At 40.5% G+C, this 20,726-nt stretch overlaps 2 protein-coding genes across 3 annotated transcripts in view; one reads left to right on the forward strand and one right to left on the reverse strand.

The window, feature by feature from the left end:
* Positions 1 to 20,726, reverse strand: part of LOC307167898 (CD166 antigen homolog) — a 72,376-nt gene that overhangs the window by 34,819 nt on the left and 16,831 nt on the right. The window lies entirely within an intron of this gene.
* On the forward strand, positions 12,809 to 14,853 carry LOC307166203 (uncharacterized protein; the record flags this gene model as incomplete). The annotated part of the gene is made up of 3 exons (XM_079884419.1): positions 12,809 to 12,939; positions 13,037 to 13,248; positions 13,754 to 14,853. The coding sequence occupies 3 exons, from the start codon at positions 12,809 to 12,811 to the stop codon at positions 14,851 to 14,853; spliced, it is 1,443 nt and encodes a 480-aa protein (XP_079740545.1).

Below are 20,726 nucleotides of genomic sequence, written 5' to 3' on the forward strand. Positions count from 1 at the left end.
GTGCACCTATCTGTTTTTTGTCCACTGCATTAACATGTGTGTTATTTGTGAATTAATCTAAATCATCTGATTAATTTATGAAATAAAAATAATAAGACTAGGTTACCTAATCTGCCCTTTTTGTACATAAATGTAAAAGGCTACTCCAACAGGCCAGTTGTAAATATTTTTGTTATATTGTAAATTTAAATGGAATATTGACTGTAATTTTGGATAGACTCAACCTTGATAGGCTATGCATTAAGCTATTTTAATGAAATGGAAACAAGCAGTCCAGTACTCTAAAACCAGCCATGTGACTTCCCACACTAAAGGAAAAACAAGATAACAAAATGTGCTCTGAGATTATCCACTCCAACCAAATTTGGGAGAAGATAATTTAAAAGTCACTTGCTCCACTCTCCCACAAGTGTTGAGTTGGATTTATTTGTTTCTATTAGCCTAAATTAGCAAAATGTTCATCTAACATAAAATGAATCCTAAATCTAGATAAAATGTTATAAGATAAAAAATAAAAAAATAAATAAAAAAAACCTTAAGTATATCCCAAGAACACAACACTTTTTTTCCACTCAACATTTTTGGTATAATAAGATAAAATAATACATTTTATGAATATATTTCAAGAACACACTTCACATAACATTGTAATATTTTACAAAACTCAATCAATTTATTTTCATAGTACCCCCACTTGTAGATTCAAGTTCAATTTGCTTTTATTTATACAGCACATTTTATAACAGCCACTGACTGACCTAAGTGCTTTTTTACAGAACTACAAAATTAAAAGAGAATAATACTTGCATAACAGCACAACACAGATAAGTGCAGCAAAGCTAAGAGCAGCCTTAAACAGGATCACTGTAGAAGTAACCATGGTAACTAATAGAGTTACCACCTAAAATGGCGGCGCCTTCCCGGAATGCAACGCTGCGGGAAAAGATCGTGACGTAACTCTTTGATAGCGAGAAAGTTAACCTGCGCATGCGTGGCCCCGCCCACTAAATCCAGCGAGGGGAGGAGCTGGAGCTCTAGCTCCTCCCATTTGGCTCTGCATCGAGTACCACTTGTTATTTTTCGGCGTTTTCCTTCAGTTTTCTATGGAAAGCCAAACTGTTCACAATTCGCGTGCTTTTGACCGCCGTATATGGAAAGCCAAACTATGGAAAGCCAAACTGTTCACAATTCGCGTGCTTTTGACCGCCGTATCAATATTAAAAAGGCGTCTTCATAACACCGGTAGGCGTTAAATAAACGCCGTCAGGCGATAAGTTAACGTCACACGCCGCCACGCGTTAAAATAACGCCACTCGCCGATAGATGTTAAATTGACGCCACACGCCACTCAAAGTGCAGATTTATGAGCTCATCTACATGGCCCCTCCTCTACTGAGTTTGAGGACTCTACGGCAAGTCGGAGAGGACAATCTAGTTTGGAAGAGCGCGAAAATGGCTAGGAGAGGATTTGTTTTGCGGTGTAAACACACTGTCCTAAATGACTTTGAGTGTGAAGTGTAAATGTAAATGAATTTTGTTCAAGAAAAAATACAAATAAATAAATAAAATAAAATAAAAAGGTCTAGCTTAAGATCCGGCACGATGTAGTCTGGCTCGCCCCTCCCGTTATCAGAGACCAGAAAAAATGTCTGAGTCAAATCATTTCAGATGTCTAACTGCGATTAGGGATCGCAAATGCCCAGCTATTTTGTGCATAAATATCCCTTAATTTCCCTTTATGCAATCCCTTAAATTCATTCATTAAATTATATTTAAATTAAATAAAGTTTGGGAGGAGCACGTTCAGATAATCAAATCAGCACGGGATGAGTTAATCAACTCATTGAGTGCGATAGGCAGGATGGAGTTAGCCATTTGGCTTAGAACTAGGCTATTAATGTCGCTGCCTACATGAAGTGCTGAAATGTCAATGTATCATCTGATGATAATCATCATCAGGAACAGCGCCGTCAGGAAAAGAAGACCCAAAAGCTGGGAATTTGTAGCAAATCAAACTTTATTTTTATGGGGTGGCCTGTCTAAGTGTGTGACTCCCGGGCATTAGAGGCATTAGACTAAATAATTCGTAACATTAAGCATTTAAGTTAACTGAAATAAAGCTGAAATTAGGCTAAATAAAATGGGCCTAATATTAGGCTAGTTGAATTAGAAATGTTGCCTTGCAATAGACTGAAATAAGTTTAAGTTGAAGCTCTAAAATTATGACCTGGAAAGAAATAAAAACTAAACTTAAATAGCCTATAGCTAAATGATGTATAGGCTAGGCCTAAATAATTTAATCATTATTTTTGCCGGTTCTTTGTGACAGCTGTTATGAGCGTTATTGGCAGCGTCACCCTCCGGTTACATGAACGCGTCACCGCATCAGCACCAGAACATGAGATTTTATTTTAGAGAATAATCGCACAACATTAGATATTCTATAATAAAATAAAATAATTGAATATTCAAAAATTGGGACTCATCCCTGCATGGAATCTCTTGTTTCTTTTCCCATATCGTCTCTCGTGTCTCACCTATTTCCGAAGGGGATTATAAACGTTTCTTCCTTTGTTCGCTTTTAATTAGGTCTAATTATTTTCGTATTCTTTACTCTGGTAAACGTAGCCTAGAAAAACGCTGTAGGACAGATAGCCTACATTTTTACTTGTACGTCAAATTCTTTTTAACACAGTTTGTGCTTGTTATTAGATAATTGTTAAGGCGCGTCAAGTTTGTAAAGCGCCTTTCATACGCGCGGGTGATTTTAGTTTGGCTTTCTCTGGCAGCGCGCAAACATAGCCTAAATGCCTTGCACTTGTGGAAGATAAAATTCGCTCTTCATACCTTTTACAACAAGTAGAAAACATGAAGATATCAGAAAAGAGATCGATGGTCTCTTCTTTCCTGCTCGTGTCCCACATCCCTTTCAAAGCGCAGAGCAGTATATCACGCGTCTTTGTGTGGAAACAAACATTATTATTATTATTATTTTTTTTAAAGATTCAACTTTATTAGGCTATATTATGTAAGTTACAAGTATTTACTGATATTTATTTCAATGCTTTACAGGCTTTAGTGTGTGTTTTTTTTAGTGTGTTTTTATTTCAAAACAACCCCCCAACTACCGCAACACCGCCGGTAGTTGGTCCATTTACTACCGCGGTGGTAAAAAACTGCCACCGTCACAGCCCTAATTATAAGACGTAAACTGCTAATTCCAAAAACAGGTTATTGTGCTATAAAAGTAATATTTTTTCCGGAACATTTTACTGTTAATCTGTTATCATAATGTCACATAGTTTAAATTATTTATGGTTTTTCTTTCTTCTTTAAATTAAGCCTTGTGCTATGCAAAGTGCATTGTATATCTGAGTTGATTTCCTATGGAAAGCCAAAATGTTCACAATTCGCGTGCTTTTGACCGCCGTATCAATATTAAAACGCCGTCTTCATAACGCCGGTAGGCGTTAAATAAACGCCGTCAGGCGATAAGTTAACGTCACACGCCGCCACGCGTTAAAATAACGCCACTCGCCGATAGATGTTAAATTGACGCCACACGCCACTCAAAATGCAGATTTATGAGCTCATCAATATGGCCCCTCCTCTACTGAGTTTGAGGACTCTACGGCAAGTCGGAGAGGACAATCTAGTTTGGAAGAGCGCGAAAATGGCTAGGAGAGGATTTGTTTATAAATGACTGTGAAGTGTAAATGTAAATTCATTCATGTAAAATAAATATCTAGTTTAAAATCCAGCGCAGCACCGGATAGTCTGGCTCGTAATACGACCTGAGACCAGAAAAATGTCGGTAGAGACAAATAACGTTAATTTCAGAAGACGTCTAAATGCGATTAGGGATCGCATAAATGCCCAGCTTGATGGCTTGCTCGAAACATCGCCACAAGGGCATGGGGAGCAAAGTCGAGATAGTCTCGTAGACAGGTAGGTAAGGAACAGATCGGGTCCTGCAGAGTTTATCTCCAAGTTACCCCGCTGGAACACACCTGAACCAGCTAAAGTTAACGTTAGTTACGTTAACGTTAGACACTTCCAGACAGGTGTGTTGAGACAAGTTGGAGCTAAACTCTGCAGGACAGTGTCCCTGCAGGATCGACTTTTATGAAGGTAGCAAAAAGCGACAGCATGTAGAGGTGAATTTGAGAACTTGTACGCTACAATTTACTCGTACAGCTCAGGGTGAAAACCTGTCCAATTAAGCAATAAGCCCCGCCGCGAAGCCGTGTTTTACAGTGGATTTAGAATAGTTATGGGGCATTATAGCGCGGAGCGGAGGGGCTTATAGCCTACGGCTTCAGTGAGCTTATTACCTTTATAAAACGGTTAATCCATAAAAATATTAGTTTTAATATTTATTTATAAAATAAACACCAGCAACAAAAAATATAACGTTAACACATGTATTCCTCCGCCAAGCAATGTAGTTCCAAAGAGGTTGCTAAGCAACACATGCAGCAACAAAGCATCACAAACGGCAGTTGCGCAGTAATACCAGAGACAATTTATATTGGCCTAAAAGGACTTTGGTAATACTAATGTAATGCGGTCACATGTGTGTGTTTGGTGAGTAATTTACAATGGCTTCGAACCAACCAATCACAATCAAGGACTGGAACTATTTTATAATCAAAATCTGAAATTGAATGTTGATTGAATTTACACTAGCAGACAATAGTCACAAACATTTATTTCTGAATTTGAAATTATTATAAGACGTACAGTAAAAACGGCTAATTCCAAAAACAGGTCATTGTGCTATAAAATAAAGCAATAAGCCCTACGAAGGCGTGATTTACAGTGAATTTTGAACAGCTAAGGGGCGTTGTTCTAAATTCAGAATGGTTTAGATTTATGGTACCCAACCCCTATAAATAGAAGGACCCTATGCATGGTTCATAACGTCACATAACCGTTATACACTTTATTTTTAAAAGCCAAATACCACATTTCCTCTTCTAAAGTATTAATTGAATTACATGTTGTTTGTATTTTAATTATAATGTATTTGTAAATATCTCAGGGCATTACTTAGTCAATAGCACACTCTAATGTGTAATGTAGCCTAATGTGTAAATGTTCTCTGAAAGGTTTGAGATGTTTCGCAACGAACACTCGTTGCACGGTCCTGCTCGTCCCAGGAGGGCAAGGAGGAGAAATGTGACATGCACATTTAGATTTACACTGCTCAGGACAGGAGTTGAACGCTTAACATCAGTGAGAGGTAAGTCATATGCTAACGTACTGTTTACAATCAACATGAAAATTCCATGAGCAACATAATAAGCGGAGTTTGGTTATATTAAATTGATGACGGCATTGCACATTATTGCCCAATAGATGCCATTGCCAGTCAGAGGCTTGTAGTGCAGAGAGAGCAAAGTGAGAGTCAGTTTGCAGAAACTCTACGAAATGCATTCCCACAGCTTCAAGGAAGGGAGTTTGAATTGTGCAGGGTTGATGCTCAGAGGCAGGTTTCTTGTTTGAGTCTGGAGTCAAAAACCCCAGCAGCAATAAGTGCAAGTGGGCAACTTGGAAGATCAGCACTTTATATACAGGAAAAGGTAATCTAACATAACAACAACAACAATGTTCAAAGTGTTGTAAATTCAAATTGTGTCTGCAATTCTCCTTTGTATAGAAATTGTGTTTCCAGTATTCGATCTGTTTCATTACAGTCTTCATTTTCATTTGATATGTAGGCAGCATCTCATTCTTTTATTGCTTATATTGTTTTATGTTTAAATTATAGTTAATTTAAATGAAAGCAGTTACAGTTGTTCAATTTTACAGAGTACTTCTGCACCAGTGGCCTCCTCTCCAGCAGCACCAGTGGCCTCTTCTCCAGCAGCACCAGTGGCCTCTTCTCCAGCAGCACCAGTGGCCTCCTCTCCAGCAGCACCAGTGGCCTCCTCTCCAGCAGCACCAGTGGCCTCTTCTCCAGCAGCACCAGTGGCCTCCTCTCCAGCAGCACCAGTGGCCTTCTCTCCAGCAGCACCAGTGGCCTCCTCTCCAGCAGCACCAGTGGCCTCTTCTCCAGCAGCACCAGTGGCCTTCTCTCCAGCAGCACCAGTGGCCTCTTCTCCAGCAGCACCAGTGGCCTCTTCTCCAGCAGCACCAGTGGCCTCTTCTCCAGCAGCACCAGTGGCCTCTTCTCCAGCAGCACCAGTGGCCTCCTCTCCAGCAGCACCAGTGGCCTTCTCTCCAGCAGCACCAGTGGCCTCTTCTCCAGCAGCACCAGTGGCCTCCTCTCCAGCAGCACCAGTGGCCTCCTCTCCAGCAGCACCAGTGGCCTCTTCTCCAGCAGCACCAGTGGCCTCCTCTCCAGCAGCACCAGTGGCCTCCTCTCCAGCAGCACCAGTGGCCTCCTCTCCAGCAGCACCAGTGGCCTTCTCTCCAGCAGCACCAGTGGCCTCCTCTCCAGCAGCACCAGTGGCCTCTTCTCCAGCAGCACCAGTGGCCTCTTCTCCAGCAGCACCAGTGGCCTCTTCTCCAGCAGCACCAGTGGCCTCTTCTCCAGCAGCACCAGTGGCCTCCTCTCCAGCAGCACCAGTGGCCTTCTCTCCAGCAGCACCAGTGGCCTCCTCTCCAGCAGCACCAGTGGCCTTCTCTCCAGCAGCACCAGTGGCCTCCTCTCCAGCAGCACCAGTGGCCTCTTCTCCAGCAGCACCAGTGGCCTCTTCTCCAGCAGCACCAGTGGCCTCTTCTCCAGCAGCACCAGTGGCCTCTTCTCCAGCAGCACCAGTGGCCTTCTCTCCAGCAGCACCAGTGGCCTCCTCTCCAGCAGCACCAGTGGCCTCTTCTCCAGCAGCACCAGTGGCCTTCTCTCCAGCAGCACCAGTGGCCTCTTCTCCAGCAGCACCAGTGGCCTCCTCTCCAGCAGCACCAGTGGCCTCCTCTCCAGCAGCACCAGTGGCCTCTTCTCCAGCAGCACCAGTGGCCTCTTCTCCAGCAGCACCAGTGGCCTCTTCTCCAGCAGCACCAGTGGCCTCTTCTCCAGCAGCACCAGTGGCCTCCTCTCCAGCAGCACCAGTGGCCTCCTCTCCAGCAGCACCAGTGGCCTCCTCTCCAGCAGCACCAGTGGCCTCCTCTCCAGCAGCACCAGTGGCCTCCTCTCCAGCAGCACCAGTGGCCTCTTCTCCAGCAGCACCAGTGGCCTCCTCTCCAGCAGCACCAGTGGCCTCCTCTCCAGCAGCACCAGTGGCCTTCTCTCCAGCAGCACCAGTGGCCTCCTCTCCAGCAGCACCAGTGGCCTCTTCTCCAGCAGCACCAGTGGCCTCCTCTCCAGCAGCACCAGTGGCCTCCTCTCCAGCAGCACCAGTGGCCTCCTCTCCAGCAGCACCAGTGGCCTTCTCTTCACTCAATCCAGTGGTAGATATATCTCGGACGAAGATGAGGATGAGTAAGTGATTTGATATTGTTGTTAAATGTTATTATAGTTACAACAAAAGATGAAGTAACATTTTGTTTTATTTCTTGTTTTCAGTGTTGACCTCAAAGCGTTATTAACTACAATGCTAAGCAAAGTGGATTTTACATTTACACCTGCTTCCAACCAAATCAATACTACAAGATGCAACATCCTAGAAAGTGGTATTAGAGCTTTTCGACGTCAACGATTTAACCCTGAGGCAAAATTGGACGTTGTATTTAGAGACGCTGATGGAATTGGCGAGGGGGCGGCTGACGAGGGTGGTCCTACTCGAGAATTTTTAACTTTGCTGATGAGGGAAATTCACTCATGCGAAGTATTTGATGGAGAAGACTGGAATAAAACCCTTGCCTGCAATTCCAAAGGTAACCTAATGTTTATTTTTTGTGTTTTAAACATTGTGGAAAAAGTGTTTACCTCATTGATCATTTTCCTGTAATTGTGCACATTTTTACACTGAAAGTCATTAGGTCTTTAAACAAAACCTGTTTAAGTTAACACCTAGTGCCCATGTGAGTCAATACCAGTTTACACCCTATTAGCAGCACACACTCTCTAAGCACCATTTGTAGACATAATAATGCTTTTCACATTTACATTACAGCATTGTACAATGGAATGTACAAACTAGTTGGACAGATGATAGCCGTGTGCCTGGTACATGGTGGTGTGGAGCCACATTTCTTTTCACAAAGACTGCTCTGTCAGGTGTGCAACCTTCAGCCCCCAGTACCAGACCTTCAACAGATTGTAGACTATGACTTCAGAGAAAAGATGATCAAGGTATGTATTAAACATTTTAATTTAGGCTAACTGTTGCGTTGTTAGTACTGGTAATTAGGCGACAGTTGTAATATCTTTGAATGCAGGAATTGCTAACCTTAAGTTTGAAGGGAGTTCACCCAAAAATTAAAATTATCCTATGATTAACTCACCCTCAAGCCATCCTAGGTGTACATGACTATCTTGGCTCTTCCAAGTTTTGTAATGTTAGGGAAACTGTATTTTAAAGGCAAAAAAGCATATGTGACGGTGATAATATTCTCCCACCGGTTAATCGACTTGTGACAACACCGGTATTACCGGTTTCATCGTGGGGGTGGGGGGTGTTAGAGTGATGTATTTTTTTTTTTTTACATGGCGTCAATTCATCATTCGTATTGAGTTTGATTGACATGCGATCTGACCAATCAAATTCCACCATTTTTGTGCGATAAAGCAGTCAGAAGAGTTATTGATAAACTTCGGTGGATTTGAACTTGGCTTTAACTGAGGCAATCTGTCACGACACATTAAAGAGCCAAAAAACGGTAGGCCTATTTTATTTTTGTTTGACTGACCAAATTTGAAAGTTGAGAATTTGTTTCATATTAAATATTACCTGCTCGGTCCTGTCTTTCAGCGCGTTGTCCGTGTCCTCTATTTTTCACTGCTTGAGATTATGTTGAGAACAATAACGCCCTATTTGAGTGTATAGGGCGCGATTTCGGATTCAACCACAATGTTTGAATGGTGGGTTTGTTATTATTCATGAAAAACGCATGTTATTATTTCAGCACTTCGCGAATGGACAGCGACTCTTAAGTATCACGAATGCGTTCTCGCGCATTCATGTTAAGTGCATTTTTGGGAAACGCGCGTGGAATTGCAGCGTGTGACGAGTGTAACCTTGCACATAGAGAACGCTCTTAAGATCCAAGATACATCGTTATCGGGAAACCCGGCCCTGGTCTCCGCACTAGCCTAACTGAAAACTATGAAAGCCGTGTGGCCAACCGGTAAAAAAAAACTAAAAGAAAAAAATACATTAAAGAAACTATTCCCTCTGATTTTGTTTCATTAATAAAGTTTGACTAATCGCAGCAGTCTCACATTCGTTTAGAGCTCGTGTGAATTGCACGTATAAAATGAAGTTAACGAACAACCTCGTTCCATCAGGAAACGCCACATGAATTTCACTGCGCTTTATGAAGAGTTTTTATTTTGCGTGAAGAAGCCGTTCGCCGGAGATGTGTTAAAAGATTCATTCATGCACACAAGAGAGTGTATTCATGATTATTAGGCTACCGTTATACTAATTCTCCTGGCGCCGGGTCTGAGTGAGTAATTTACTCTCTTACCTTTGTTCTTTGATTAACATTAATGACACTCCATCTGACACGCGTCCCATTTTCTCACAAATCTCTACATTCATTTATGATAGGCTATTATTTAAATCATTTGCTCTTATGAGAACACTCGACAAAACGGACATTTTGGCATAATTTGTGTGTGTTATGTTTTGTTCAAGGCCGAAAAGAGAACTCGATACTGACGCGCGTCTTTTCCGTGTGTGCGTGTGTGTGTAATAGGCAGGACTTACAGCGCGGTCTCTTGTTTTATCGCGCTTGAATGGTTGAGCGTGATCATACAACGCTAGTCAACTGGTGACAGAAAATACGGATACTGCGTAATTGCTTTAAAAATTTTTTTTTTTTTTTTTTTTTTTTGCGGTGCTGCGGTGGGCAAGTGATGCAACCGGTGTTGCGACTGAACACCGTGTAACACCGGTAACACCGACTATCGCGCCAAGCCTACCATCCACCATAAAAGTAATCCATAATACTCCAGGGGATTAATAAAGGCTTTCTAAAGTGATATTTCTGTAAGAAAAATATCCATATTTAAAACTCGCTGCACGTCAACTGAACACCTGTGGGCGTGACAACGATGTGATGATGCGAAATGAGGGGTAGTTGTCTTGCACTGGAGGCGGTCATATGCAAACGACTGGTACGTCACTTCATACCGTGACGTCACTTCTTACCATGGATCCCCAACGAGATGTAATTAGAGCTTGATTAAATAAATGCTTTGTTTATAATCGGGAGGACGTCTTAAGCTATGAAACTTGCTGGAAGTTTTAATTGTACAAAGACCTCTTATATACCAAAAGATCAAGGCAAATTTGGTTTCTCATGTCATGACCCCTTTAACCTTTAATCACTGTTTGGGGTCATTTTGACCCCAATGGACTTTTCCTTCATTTTTTGAAGAAAAAAATGACTTTTTTAAATTTTATTTGTCAAAAAAATAAAAGTAAATCCATTATAAATCTGAAAATTTCTACAAATAAACCAAGGTCTGGTCCTAGAGCATAAATAAAAAATAGAACGAACTTTCTATCTCATACACACACACACACACACACACATACAAACAAACACATAAACAAACACACAAATGTATGTGTTTGCAACAGAGAGCATTTTTACAGAAATTGGCAAATAAAATAAACAAAACTGGCATAAATCTAAAAAAAATTACATTTAAATCAAGGTCTGGTCCTAGAGCATAAACCCAAAGTGGAATGAACTTTCTATCTCATACACACACACACACAAACACACACAAACACACACACATGTATGTCACTGCAACAGAGAGCATTTTTATAGAAATTGGCACATAAAATCAACTAAACTGGCATAAATCTGAAAAATGTCACATATGCAACATGGAACAAACTTGTTCCCACACACACACACACACACCCCCCCCCCCCCCCCCCCCCCCCCCCCCACACACACACACACACTAGTCATGTCATAGTGGTGACTTGTAATGGTTCTGCAAATGTATGTATAATAATTTGCAAAAGCAGATAATTCAAAATATATCAGAAAACAACAACAAATTCTAACTCTGACAAAAGTACAGATTTTTTATGTATTTCAAAATGTTTAAATAAATATTCACAAAATATATAAATCCAAAGTTGTGAGGGAGAAGTTGAATGAGTGAATGAATGATTCTCTATGGCCCTCTATTGGATACATTTGGCCATTGCACTTTATTTCCTTGCCTGTAAGAAATAAAGTTTTTTGACTAACCTTTAGATGGCAGTATTCTATCCCTAACACATAGAGCAATGTCCAAAAACTATTTATATTTAATTAAGATCATCATTTAAGTGATTTTTTCTTTAAAAAATCATTTTTCATGAGCCAATTTATGGCCTAGTTATGTATTTGTGCAGTTAATAGGTAAAAAACTTCAAAATTTCCACAAAAACACAGCATAAATGTATAGTTGAGAAATAAATTTAAAAAATGATATATAGTTTTCCATATCAAATATGTATATTTCCTTATGCAATAACTCTTTAAATGTTTGGGGTCATTTTGACCCCAAACACCTTAAGTGTTGTCTTTTTTAAACAGTGATTAAGGGTTAAAAAAAAAGCTGTGTGTGCATAAAATATTTAACAATATTTTGTTTCTTTTTAGCGCAATTTTCCTACGGACAAAATTGCGATTGTTAACTCATGATTTCTGTTCTGTCTGTGCGCACCAATCTTGCACTTCTATCTCCTCCTCAACCAGACCACCTAGAGACTTCGGGTTTTCGGCATTATGTTAAAGGAGAACTCCGGTCAATTTTAACATTGAGCTCATTTTTTTGTACATTTGGAGTGCTGTCAATACAGAGAACAACGACAAAAATCGGTGTTGCCTACACCGAGTTATTCTATTTTTAAAATTTGCACCCTGTTGACTTCAATGGGGCAAGTACTAAACCTGCTTTTAGCCTCTTAACATCCTTGATGTGTCATTACAAGTGCACAGAAAATGTGAGTGATTCCTTCTGAGTGAACACGAGTGAGTCTGACTGAAGTAGATGTGAAAGAAATGTATAAAAATGATGTTATTTAAGCCAGCGCAAATACCTTTGTTTACATCCTGTTTTGCGGTTGAAGTCCAAAGTAGTCGATTGCCGAGTTCACGCGCGTGATCATAGGTATTAAACCTATGCGTGTGAACTCCGCAATCGACTACTTTGGACTTCAACCGAAAAACAGGATGTAAACAAAGGTATTTGCGCTGGCTTAAATAACATCATTTTTATACATTTCTTTCACATCTACTGCAGTCAGACTCACTCGTGTTCACTCAGAAGGAATCACTCACATTTTCTGTGCACTTGTAATGACACATCAAGGATGTTAAGAGGCTAAAAGCAGGTTTAGTACTTGCCCCATTGAAGTCAACAGGGTGCAAATTTTAAAAATAGAATAACTCGGTGTAGGCAACACCGATTTTTTTCGTTGTTCTCTGTATTGACAGCACTCCAAATGTACAAAAAAATGAGCTCAATGTTAAAATTGACCGGAGTTCTCCTTTAAGGAAGGTCTAATCTCGGGAACGCACACACAAAAAAAAAAAAAAAAAAAAAAATCTAAAAAGATTTACTATCTCTTAGTGTTGTGATCCCATGACGTCAGAAAATTGCGCTAAAACACTCACTGAGTTTTTATTACTTGTTTAAATTTAGATCCAGTCAGCAAATAATGTAGATGATGCCCAGTGTGCTATAATGGAGGCTTCTGACCAATTGGCAATGCTGGGGTCTCTAAGGCACATCCAAACCTTAGAGGAGAGAGACGACTTGGTGGAATCGGCCACAAAGTTCTTCCTAGATAATAGGCTGAGGGATTCCTTGGATCAGTGAGTATAAGAATGTACAGATATTTTCACCTGACAAATTAACAGTATTAGTTTGACAATGTGTCATATTGTGTGCATCATTTTTGTTTAAATCTAGATTTAAAGAGGGCCTGAAGTGTCTCAGGCTTTTGCCTTTGCAAAAGCACCCTGAGCTCTTTAGAGAGCTATTTCTGAATGAGGAGAAGCCACTGTTGTCCAGAGACCTATCTGCTTTGTTTAAAGCAGAGCTTTCTCCAGTTGGCAGCAACAGGAGAGTAGTGGAGAGTACAACAATCTGTTTTTGGAGGGACTGGCTCATAGAAGTGGAAGGTATGACATCATACTGTAGTTATATTGGATCTATCATTGGATCTTATCTTTCTTATCTATTATCTGTCTGTCTATCATAATCTGTTCTGTCTAAATCTACAGTCATCTCTTTTACCCTAATATATATATTTTTTTAAATTACGTCATCATCATTATCTTTATATATCTATAAAGCTTAACCTTGTGTGTGTGGAAAAAAATGTTTGAAATATTCATGGTACTTTTTTAAATATTAGGAAGGTAGACAGTTCACATCCTGTAACTTACAGTGTGGCAAATATGAATGAAAGTACAAATAAGGTACTAGAGCTGTGGTGAAGGAAAAGTTTGTTATTGACTAACAATAAAAATTTTGGCCTATTCTATATATATATTATTATTTTTTTTTAATATAATTTTTTTTTTTTACTTAGAACAATGAGGGCCACTAAACTTTGACAACTATTTCATGGCCATTCTATATCTGCAAAATGGTCATTGACTGTTTCCTGTTCATTTTTACTAGAGGGAACTGCATACCCACTCACCTTGGAGAAGATTCTTGGATTTGTGTCAGGATGCACTGCTATTCCAAGGTTAGGGTTCCCAGTGGAACCAAAATTAGAGTTCCTACACCCTCAAGAGAATGAGGCCATCCGTATAAAAGCACCAGTGGCCTCCTCTCCAGCAGCACCAGTGGCCTCCTCTCCAGCAGCACCAGTGGCCTCCTCTCCAGCAGCACCAGTGGCCTCCTCTCCAGCAGCACCAGTGGCCTCCTCTCCAGCAGCACCAGTGGCCTCCTCTCCAGCAGCACCAGTGGCCTCCTCTCCAGCAGCACCAGTGGCCTCTTCTCCAGCAGCACCAGTGGCCTCTTCTCCAGCAACACCAGTGGCCTCTTCTCCAGCAGCACCAGTGGCCTCCTCTCCAGCAGCACCAGTGGCCTCCTCTCCAGCAGCACCAGTGGCCTCCTCTCCAGCAGCACCAGTGGCCTCCTCTCCAGCAGCACCAGTGGCCTCTTCTCCAGCAGCACCAGTGGCCTCTTCTCCAGCAGCACCAGTGGCCTCCTCTCCAGCAGCACCAGTGGCCTCCTCTCCAGCAGCACCAGTGGCCTCCTCTCCAGCAGCACCAGTGGCCTCCTCTCCAGCAGCACCAGTGGCCTCTTCTCCAGCAGCACCAGTGGCCTCTTCTCCAGCAGCACCAGTGGCCTCCTCTCCAGCAGCACCAGTGGCCTCTTCTCCAGCAGCACCAGTGGCCTCCTCTCCAGCAGCACCAGTGGCCTCCTCTCCAGCAGCACCAGTGGCCTCTTCTCCAGCAGCACCAGTGGCCTCCTCTCCAGCAGCACCAGTGGCCTCCTCTCCAGCAGCACCAGTGGCCTCCTCTCCAGCAGCACCAGTGGCCTCCTCTCCAGCAGCACCAGTGGCCTCTTCTCCAGCAGCACCAGTGGCCTCCTCTCCAGCAGCACCAGTGGCCTCTTCTCCAGCAGCACCAGTGGCCTCTTCTCCAGCAGCACCAGTGGCCTCCTCTCCAGCAGCACCAGTGGCCTCCTCTCCAGCAGCACCAGTGGCCTTCTCTTCACTCAATCCAGTGGTAGATATATCTCGGACGAAGATGAGGATGAGTAAGTGATTTGATATTGTTGTTAAATGTTATTATAGTTACAACAAAAGATGAAGTAACATTTTGTTTTATTTCTTGTTTTCAGTGTTGACCTCAAAGCGTTATTAACTACAATGCTAAGCAAAGTGGATTTTACATTTACACCTGCTTCCAACCAAATCAATACTACAAGATGCAACATCCTAGAAAGTGGTATTAGAGCTTTTCGACGTCAACGATTTAACCCTGAGGCAAAATTGGACGTTGTATTTAGAGACGCTGATGGAATTGGCAAGGGGGCGGCTGACGAGGGTGGTCCTACTCTAACGCATACTTTCCTTACACAAACATAACTATTACCGAATGCTACATTTGGAAAATATAAAATTAAGCATGCTTTGTCGACAGAACCAGCTGCAATCGGTAAAGAATAATTGTGTTCCATAACGACTGCAAGAAACAAGTTAACGTTTGTTGCTTGATAGACGCTACAACTACAACTTCCGCATTTGTCCAGGACTCCACCATAGACAGTATATAAACTGGACACAGCGACCCCATAGGTTTCAACGGAGACAAGTGAAGTCAATTAGAATGCCGCGTTCCAGGCAACCTGTAACCCGTGTTTTTCCAACTCATAACTGGGAGTACATCGATCTAGTACGAGTTCACGGGTGGGAAGTCACGGGTTTGACTGCCGTTCCAGTGCACTTTCATGGGTATAAGGTTGCCTGGAACGCTACAAAGTCGTGAGTCGTGGTTTGAAGTCGTGATTTACGTGCTCAAAAACTTGCCTGGAACGCAGCAGAAGCTCTCACTTCCTGGGGGTCGAGCGTACTGCGCAGACTCAAACTGAGCTTGACGACGTAGATGTGACATGAGCAACCTGTCTGTCTTCTAGTAGCTGTGCCAAGAGAAATCTGAATCATTCCCTTCCGAAACTTGCAGAGACGGAGAGTGCGAGTAGGAGGTGTCCATGAGCTAGCAGCAGGAGAAACTTTTGCTAAGTATTCTGATTAATTATTTTGTCATTTTGCCTCCACATCCCCCCGACTGTCCGCGAGCTTCTCCTCCTGTCCATGCGGTAATTTCTCTACTGTGCGACAGAGAGTCTATGGTTATGACGCAATCGTTAGCCTATTTTTACAAAAACTGCTTCTACGGGGCCATAACGTAAGCTACAAGGTAATGGAGCCTTTTATACATTTTCGTGTTTCTTTAGAAATAAAAAATGGACAAATTGAGTCTTTAAACGCCTCAGATGTAAAGTTATTTGCTGTCAAAGTGACGCCAAAATGAATTGGAGTCAATGGAATGCTAACAGCAGGTGGGGGTCCGCTAATCAATGGCAGCGCCCGGGAAGAAACAAGGATATCATTGACTGAAACAATCTTTTCAAGTACATTTATTTATTTAAAGTTTGTCTGGCTAACTTGTTTTGCTTTTGAATATTAAGAAGTATGGAATAACAGCTAGGCCTATTAGTAAATAAACGAAATTATACAATCAAATACAGACCTATAAGTATAGCTAAAAACCCTCAACACTAAACCTTACTCTATCCATACCCTTTCAATAAAATACAAATTTACTGTAGTGTTTCATAATTAAAATGAGAGAACTAGAGTGAGAGAACTTCAAAAATGGAGGGGAAGGACATGACCTTTATTAAATTATTAACACCACACATCAACAATCATTAACAATATTCTTGAAAACATACGTCCTGAAAGCATTTTCCATTTTTATTAATAAAACAAAAAGCATTTTGCTGTTTTATAAGTTGATATCATACAACGGTCATTTAGACAGGCTTGACTTGTTTGGATCTTAGCAATTCAGAAATGCATTTAAAAAAAATCTAATTATACAAAAACTTTCTGAATTAAGAGTAGTTTATATGTTTTTAAGTCTCATTAAAAGGCTCTAGAAGGAAAGAAAGAAAGAAAGAAACCTTTTGTATAGCATTTTTCTCCTATTGTTATTAAAAGAATAAAACAGGCATATTATTATCTGTCAATACAGACTTAAGTCACACACAAAAGAAGAGGTTTAAAGAAGAAGTACATAAATGAAAAATGCTGTCAAATTTGTCTAACATAGAAAGCACATATTTCTGGCTTTGGAGATTGTCCATCACCTCAGACAGTTTTTAAAGCGTGAATCTGGGGTGATGTTTTTCAAAATCTGCATTTATGCATAAACATTTCTAACAACTGCATTAAGTTATTTACCACAAAGAGATCTTTTTCTTGTCACATGGGCAACTTTGATAATCTCACAACATGGTGGATAACACTTTTGTACAGCAAATTAAAGTCAGTATGGCATAAACAACATACAGGAAAACATTTTGTTGTCATGTGATAAGATAACTTGATACATTTTAAACATTTATTTTTTTATCTCAGACAATCTTTTTTGACACTGACACATAGTCATGCACGTGACAGCACACTTTTACTCATTATACCAGCTTTTTTTTTTTCAATTAATGTATTTATTCATTGTAATGATGTTCAATATATCATCTGTTCAATCTTAGCATGTGCATCCATTGCTGAAGAGATACATTTCATTCTGCTTTACTGACTGCGATAACTTCCAGTTGGTTGTTTCTTTTTCCACACATAGATAAGTAATGCGATGATTATAAGAAGCAGTGCAACTTCAGCAAAACTAATTATGTAGTTTAGAGATTTGCCTAGAAAGGAAAAAGCAAAATAGGTTCAGGAAATTAATAATTAATGAAATTTTAAATTAATTTCATTAATGAAATTAAAGTAATATAAAACTAAAAATCATTAGCACAAAATTCATTTTGTGGTTAAATGATTGAACAGTAAATTAAAAGGTTTTTCTAAGAGCTATTTTTAATATCTAATGGAGAATATCATCATATTTTCTTTCATTTTCATTGAATACAGTACTTAAAGGTGCATTGCGCAAGTCTCTGAGTTTTTGCAGAACTATGCCCCCTCTGGCGGCAAGCGAAACTGCAACCAGAAGTGTGCACGCTCACGGACAAAAGTTTTCTTTTTTTATCTTACATGGAGTTTGCGTTGGTGTTTGAAATGAACTACAAGCCGGTCTCTTAGAATCCATCTTCTACGGAGAATGGCGGCGAATACACAAACCTGCCAGACATAGCCAGGTGAGCGTGCCGTGAACGCGCATGACGTCACGCCCAGTCTAAAATTCCTCTAAAATGCTGTTGCTAGGTGGTTGCTAGGGTGTTCTGGGTGGTTGCTATGGTGTTGCTAGGCGGTTGCTAAGGTATTTTGGGTGGTTGCTAGGGTGTTGCTAGGCAGTTTCTAGGGTGTTCTGGGTGGTTGCTATGCTGTTGCTAGGTGGTTGCTAGGGTATTCTGGGTGGTTGCTAGGGTGTTCTGGGTGATTGCTATGGTGTTGCTAGGTGGTTGCTAAGGTATTCTGGTTGGTTGCTAGGGTGTTCTGGGTGGTTGCTAGGGTATTCTAGGTGGTTGCTATGGTGTTGCTAGGCGGTTGCTAAGGTATTTTGGGTGGTTGCTAGGGTGTTTCTAGGCGGTTGCTAGGGTGTTCTGGGTGGTTGCTAGGCGGTTGCTAGGGTGTTCTGAGTGGTTGCTATGGCGTTGCTAGGTGGTTGCTAGGGTGTTATGGGTGGTTGCTATGGTGTTGCTAGGCGGTTGCTAAGGTATTCAGAGCGGTTGATATGGTGTTACTAGGTGGTTGGTAGTTGTCACAGATGGTTACTATGGAGTTTTTATAGAGTTCTTAGCATGATCTTGGCATGATTTAACACTTAACTAATCGCTATTAGCATGTAGCTATTCACTGCTAGCATGTGTAGCATGTTGGAAGTGCTGTTTGCTAGCATGAGTCAAAAGAGCCAAACCTCTCTATACGATGTTCTGATACAGAGATATAGGTCTTGCAAAACGGTTGCTAGGGTACTCAAGTTTGGTTGCTATGGAGTTGCTTGGGAGCTGGAAGCTTTAAACTTAAGAAGTTTAAAGTGGTTTGACGTTTATGACAGATAGATAGATAAATAAGTTAGATAGACACACACTCACAAACTCACTCACACACTCACTCAGACACACACTCAGAGTTTTTGAGTTTAGAGTTTATAAGTGTATAAATTGAGTTTATAAGTGTACGAGTTTTTGAGTTTAGAGTTTATAAGTTTAGAGTTTATAAGTTTAGAGTTTATAAGTTTAAATGAGTTTAGAGTTCAGAGTTTATTAATTTATGAGTTTAATAGTTCATAAGTGTATGAATTCATGAGTTTATTAGTTTATTAGTTAATTAGTTATTAAATTTAAGTTAATTAGTTTATAAGTGTATGAGTTTAGAGTTCATTAGTTTAAATGAGTCTCAATGGCTCATATAGAACAGCAGTTTGGTTTAGTCTCCAAGGTGTTTAGATTTAAATTTTCGTCAGTTGGTCAGATTTAAAATGAAAACATTCCGCCAATGAATGCCAATTACTACATAATTTCTTAAATATGTTCTAAGAGCATTTTGCTAATGTTTACAGTTATTTCTGTAATGGTTATTTCTGAATGTTCTGGGACAATTTAGAATGTTGTTTGAACATTCTGAAAAAAATAGAATGTTTCAGTAGAAACCATGAACGATGTATGATGTTTATGTGCTAACGTTTCGAGAACATTATTGAAGACCAGATAACTTTGAACGAACATTCTATCACCGTTACTGTAAGAATGTTTGTTCAAAACTTTGAGAGAACTTTGCCAGAATGTTCTGAGAATGTTCGCTGTTATCTGGTGCAGTGGTCACAAGCGCTGCATCTTTTGTGACTGAAGTGTGGCAGTTAACAGAAACAGATCTGTCGCACCAGCAGACAACACTCCACGGGTCGAGCTGAATAGGGTAATCAGTTGTGTTCTTGACACACATTGAAGAAAAGTGTGTGGTTTACAAATAATGAAGCTATAGAATCAAACAAGTGCACAAGGACACTTGCAGCTGTAAAGAGGGCATTTCTATGACAATGTCAACTAAAAACACACATTTGCATTTGAACAGATGTCAATAAAAAAGTCCAAGACCACTGCTTTATCAGCCAGCAAAACATAAATCAAAAATTTGTGTGCTCTGTCTTGAGGCTTACAAACTGACAGCCAGTTTTGTGCTTTGACCAATGCCATACACACACACACACCCCTGAAAAATGATTCTGGCTTGATTCCGATTACATCAGCCTGTTTAGAGATCTATATTTATCATCTTGGCAAGAAACAGAAATGCTTCACTGGTGCAGGATACTAGTAAGTTAATAGCAAACCGACAAGTCACTTGTTCCCCTGCGTTTCTCAATAGAAATGACTATGGCCATTTTTGCTAAGATAATAAGCTAATGTAGAGCTACTGCGGTGACAGGATTTTTACACTTAGCATGGTTTTCAAATAAAAAAATAGTCAGTGAAAACAGAAAGTTTCATTTTTATTTTTATTTTTTAACTTTTCTGTAAAACGGTTTTCTAAAAAAAGTGTTATTTACATGATGTCATGTGTAAGTTGTGTTTAATAGGACTGATGATGTGAATTCCATAGAAGAAAATTGTATTCCACACAAAGAAATGAGATTCTATTTTCAGGGAGGCTTGAGATCATTTACATCAGTTGGTCATAAAGAAATCCTACAGGTTGAGCATCAGTCATTTGGTAGACGCTTTTATCCAAAGTGACTTCCATTGCATTTCAAGGTACACAACTACACATTTACGTTCTTATCAGTTCTTGCTTTCCCTGGGAATCGAACCCATGACCTCAACGCTCTACTGTTTAAATATGCCATGACTTTACAACATCTAGACTACAGTGACAACTTCAGTGTCTTATATAATAATGTAATAAATATTAGAATGTTCAATGTGGCTGAAACATACAGTGTAAGCT

The sequence above is a fragment of the Squalius cephalus genome (genome assembly GCF_949319135.1).
Source record: "Squalius cephalus genome assembly, chromosome: 1".
Classification (NCBI taxonomy): domain Eukaryota; kingdom Metazoa; phylum Chordata; class Actinopteri; order Cypriniformes; family Leuciscidae; genus Squalius; species Squalius cephalus.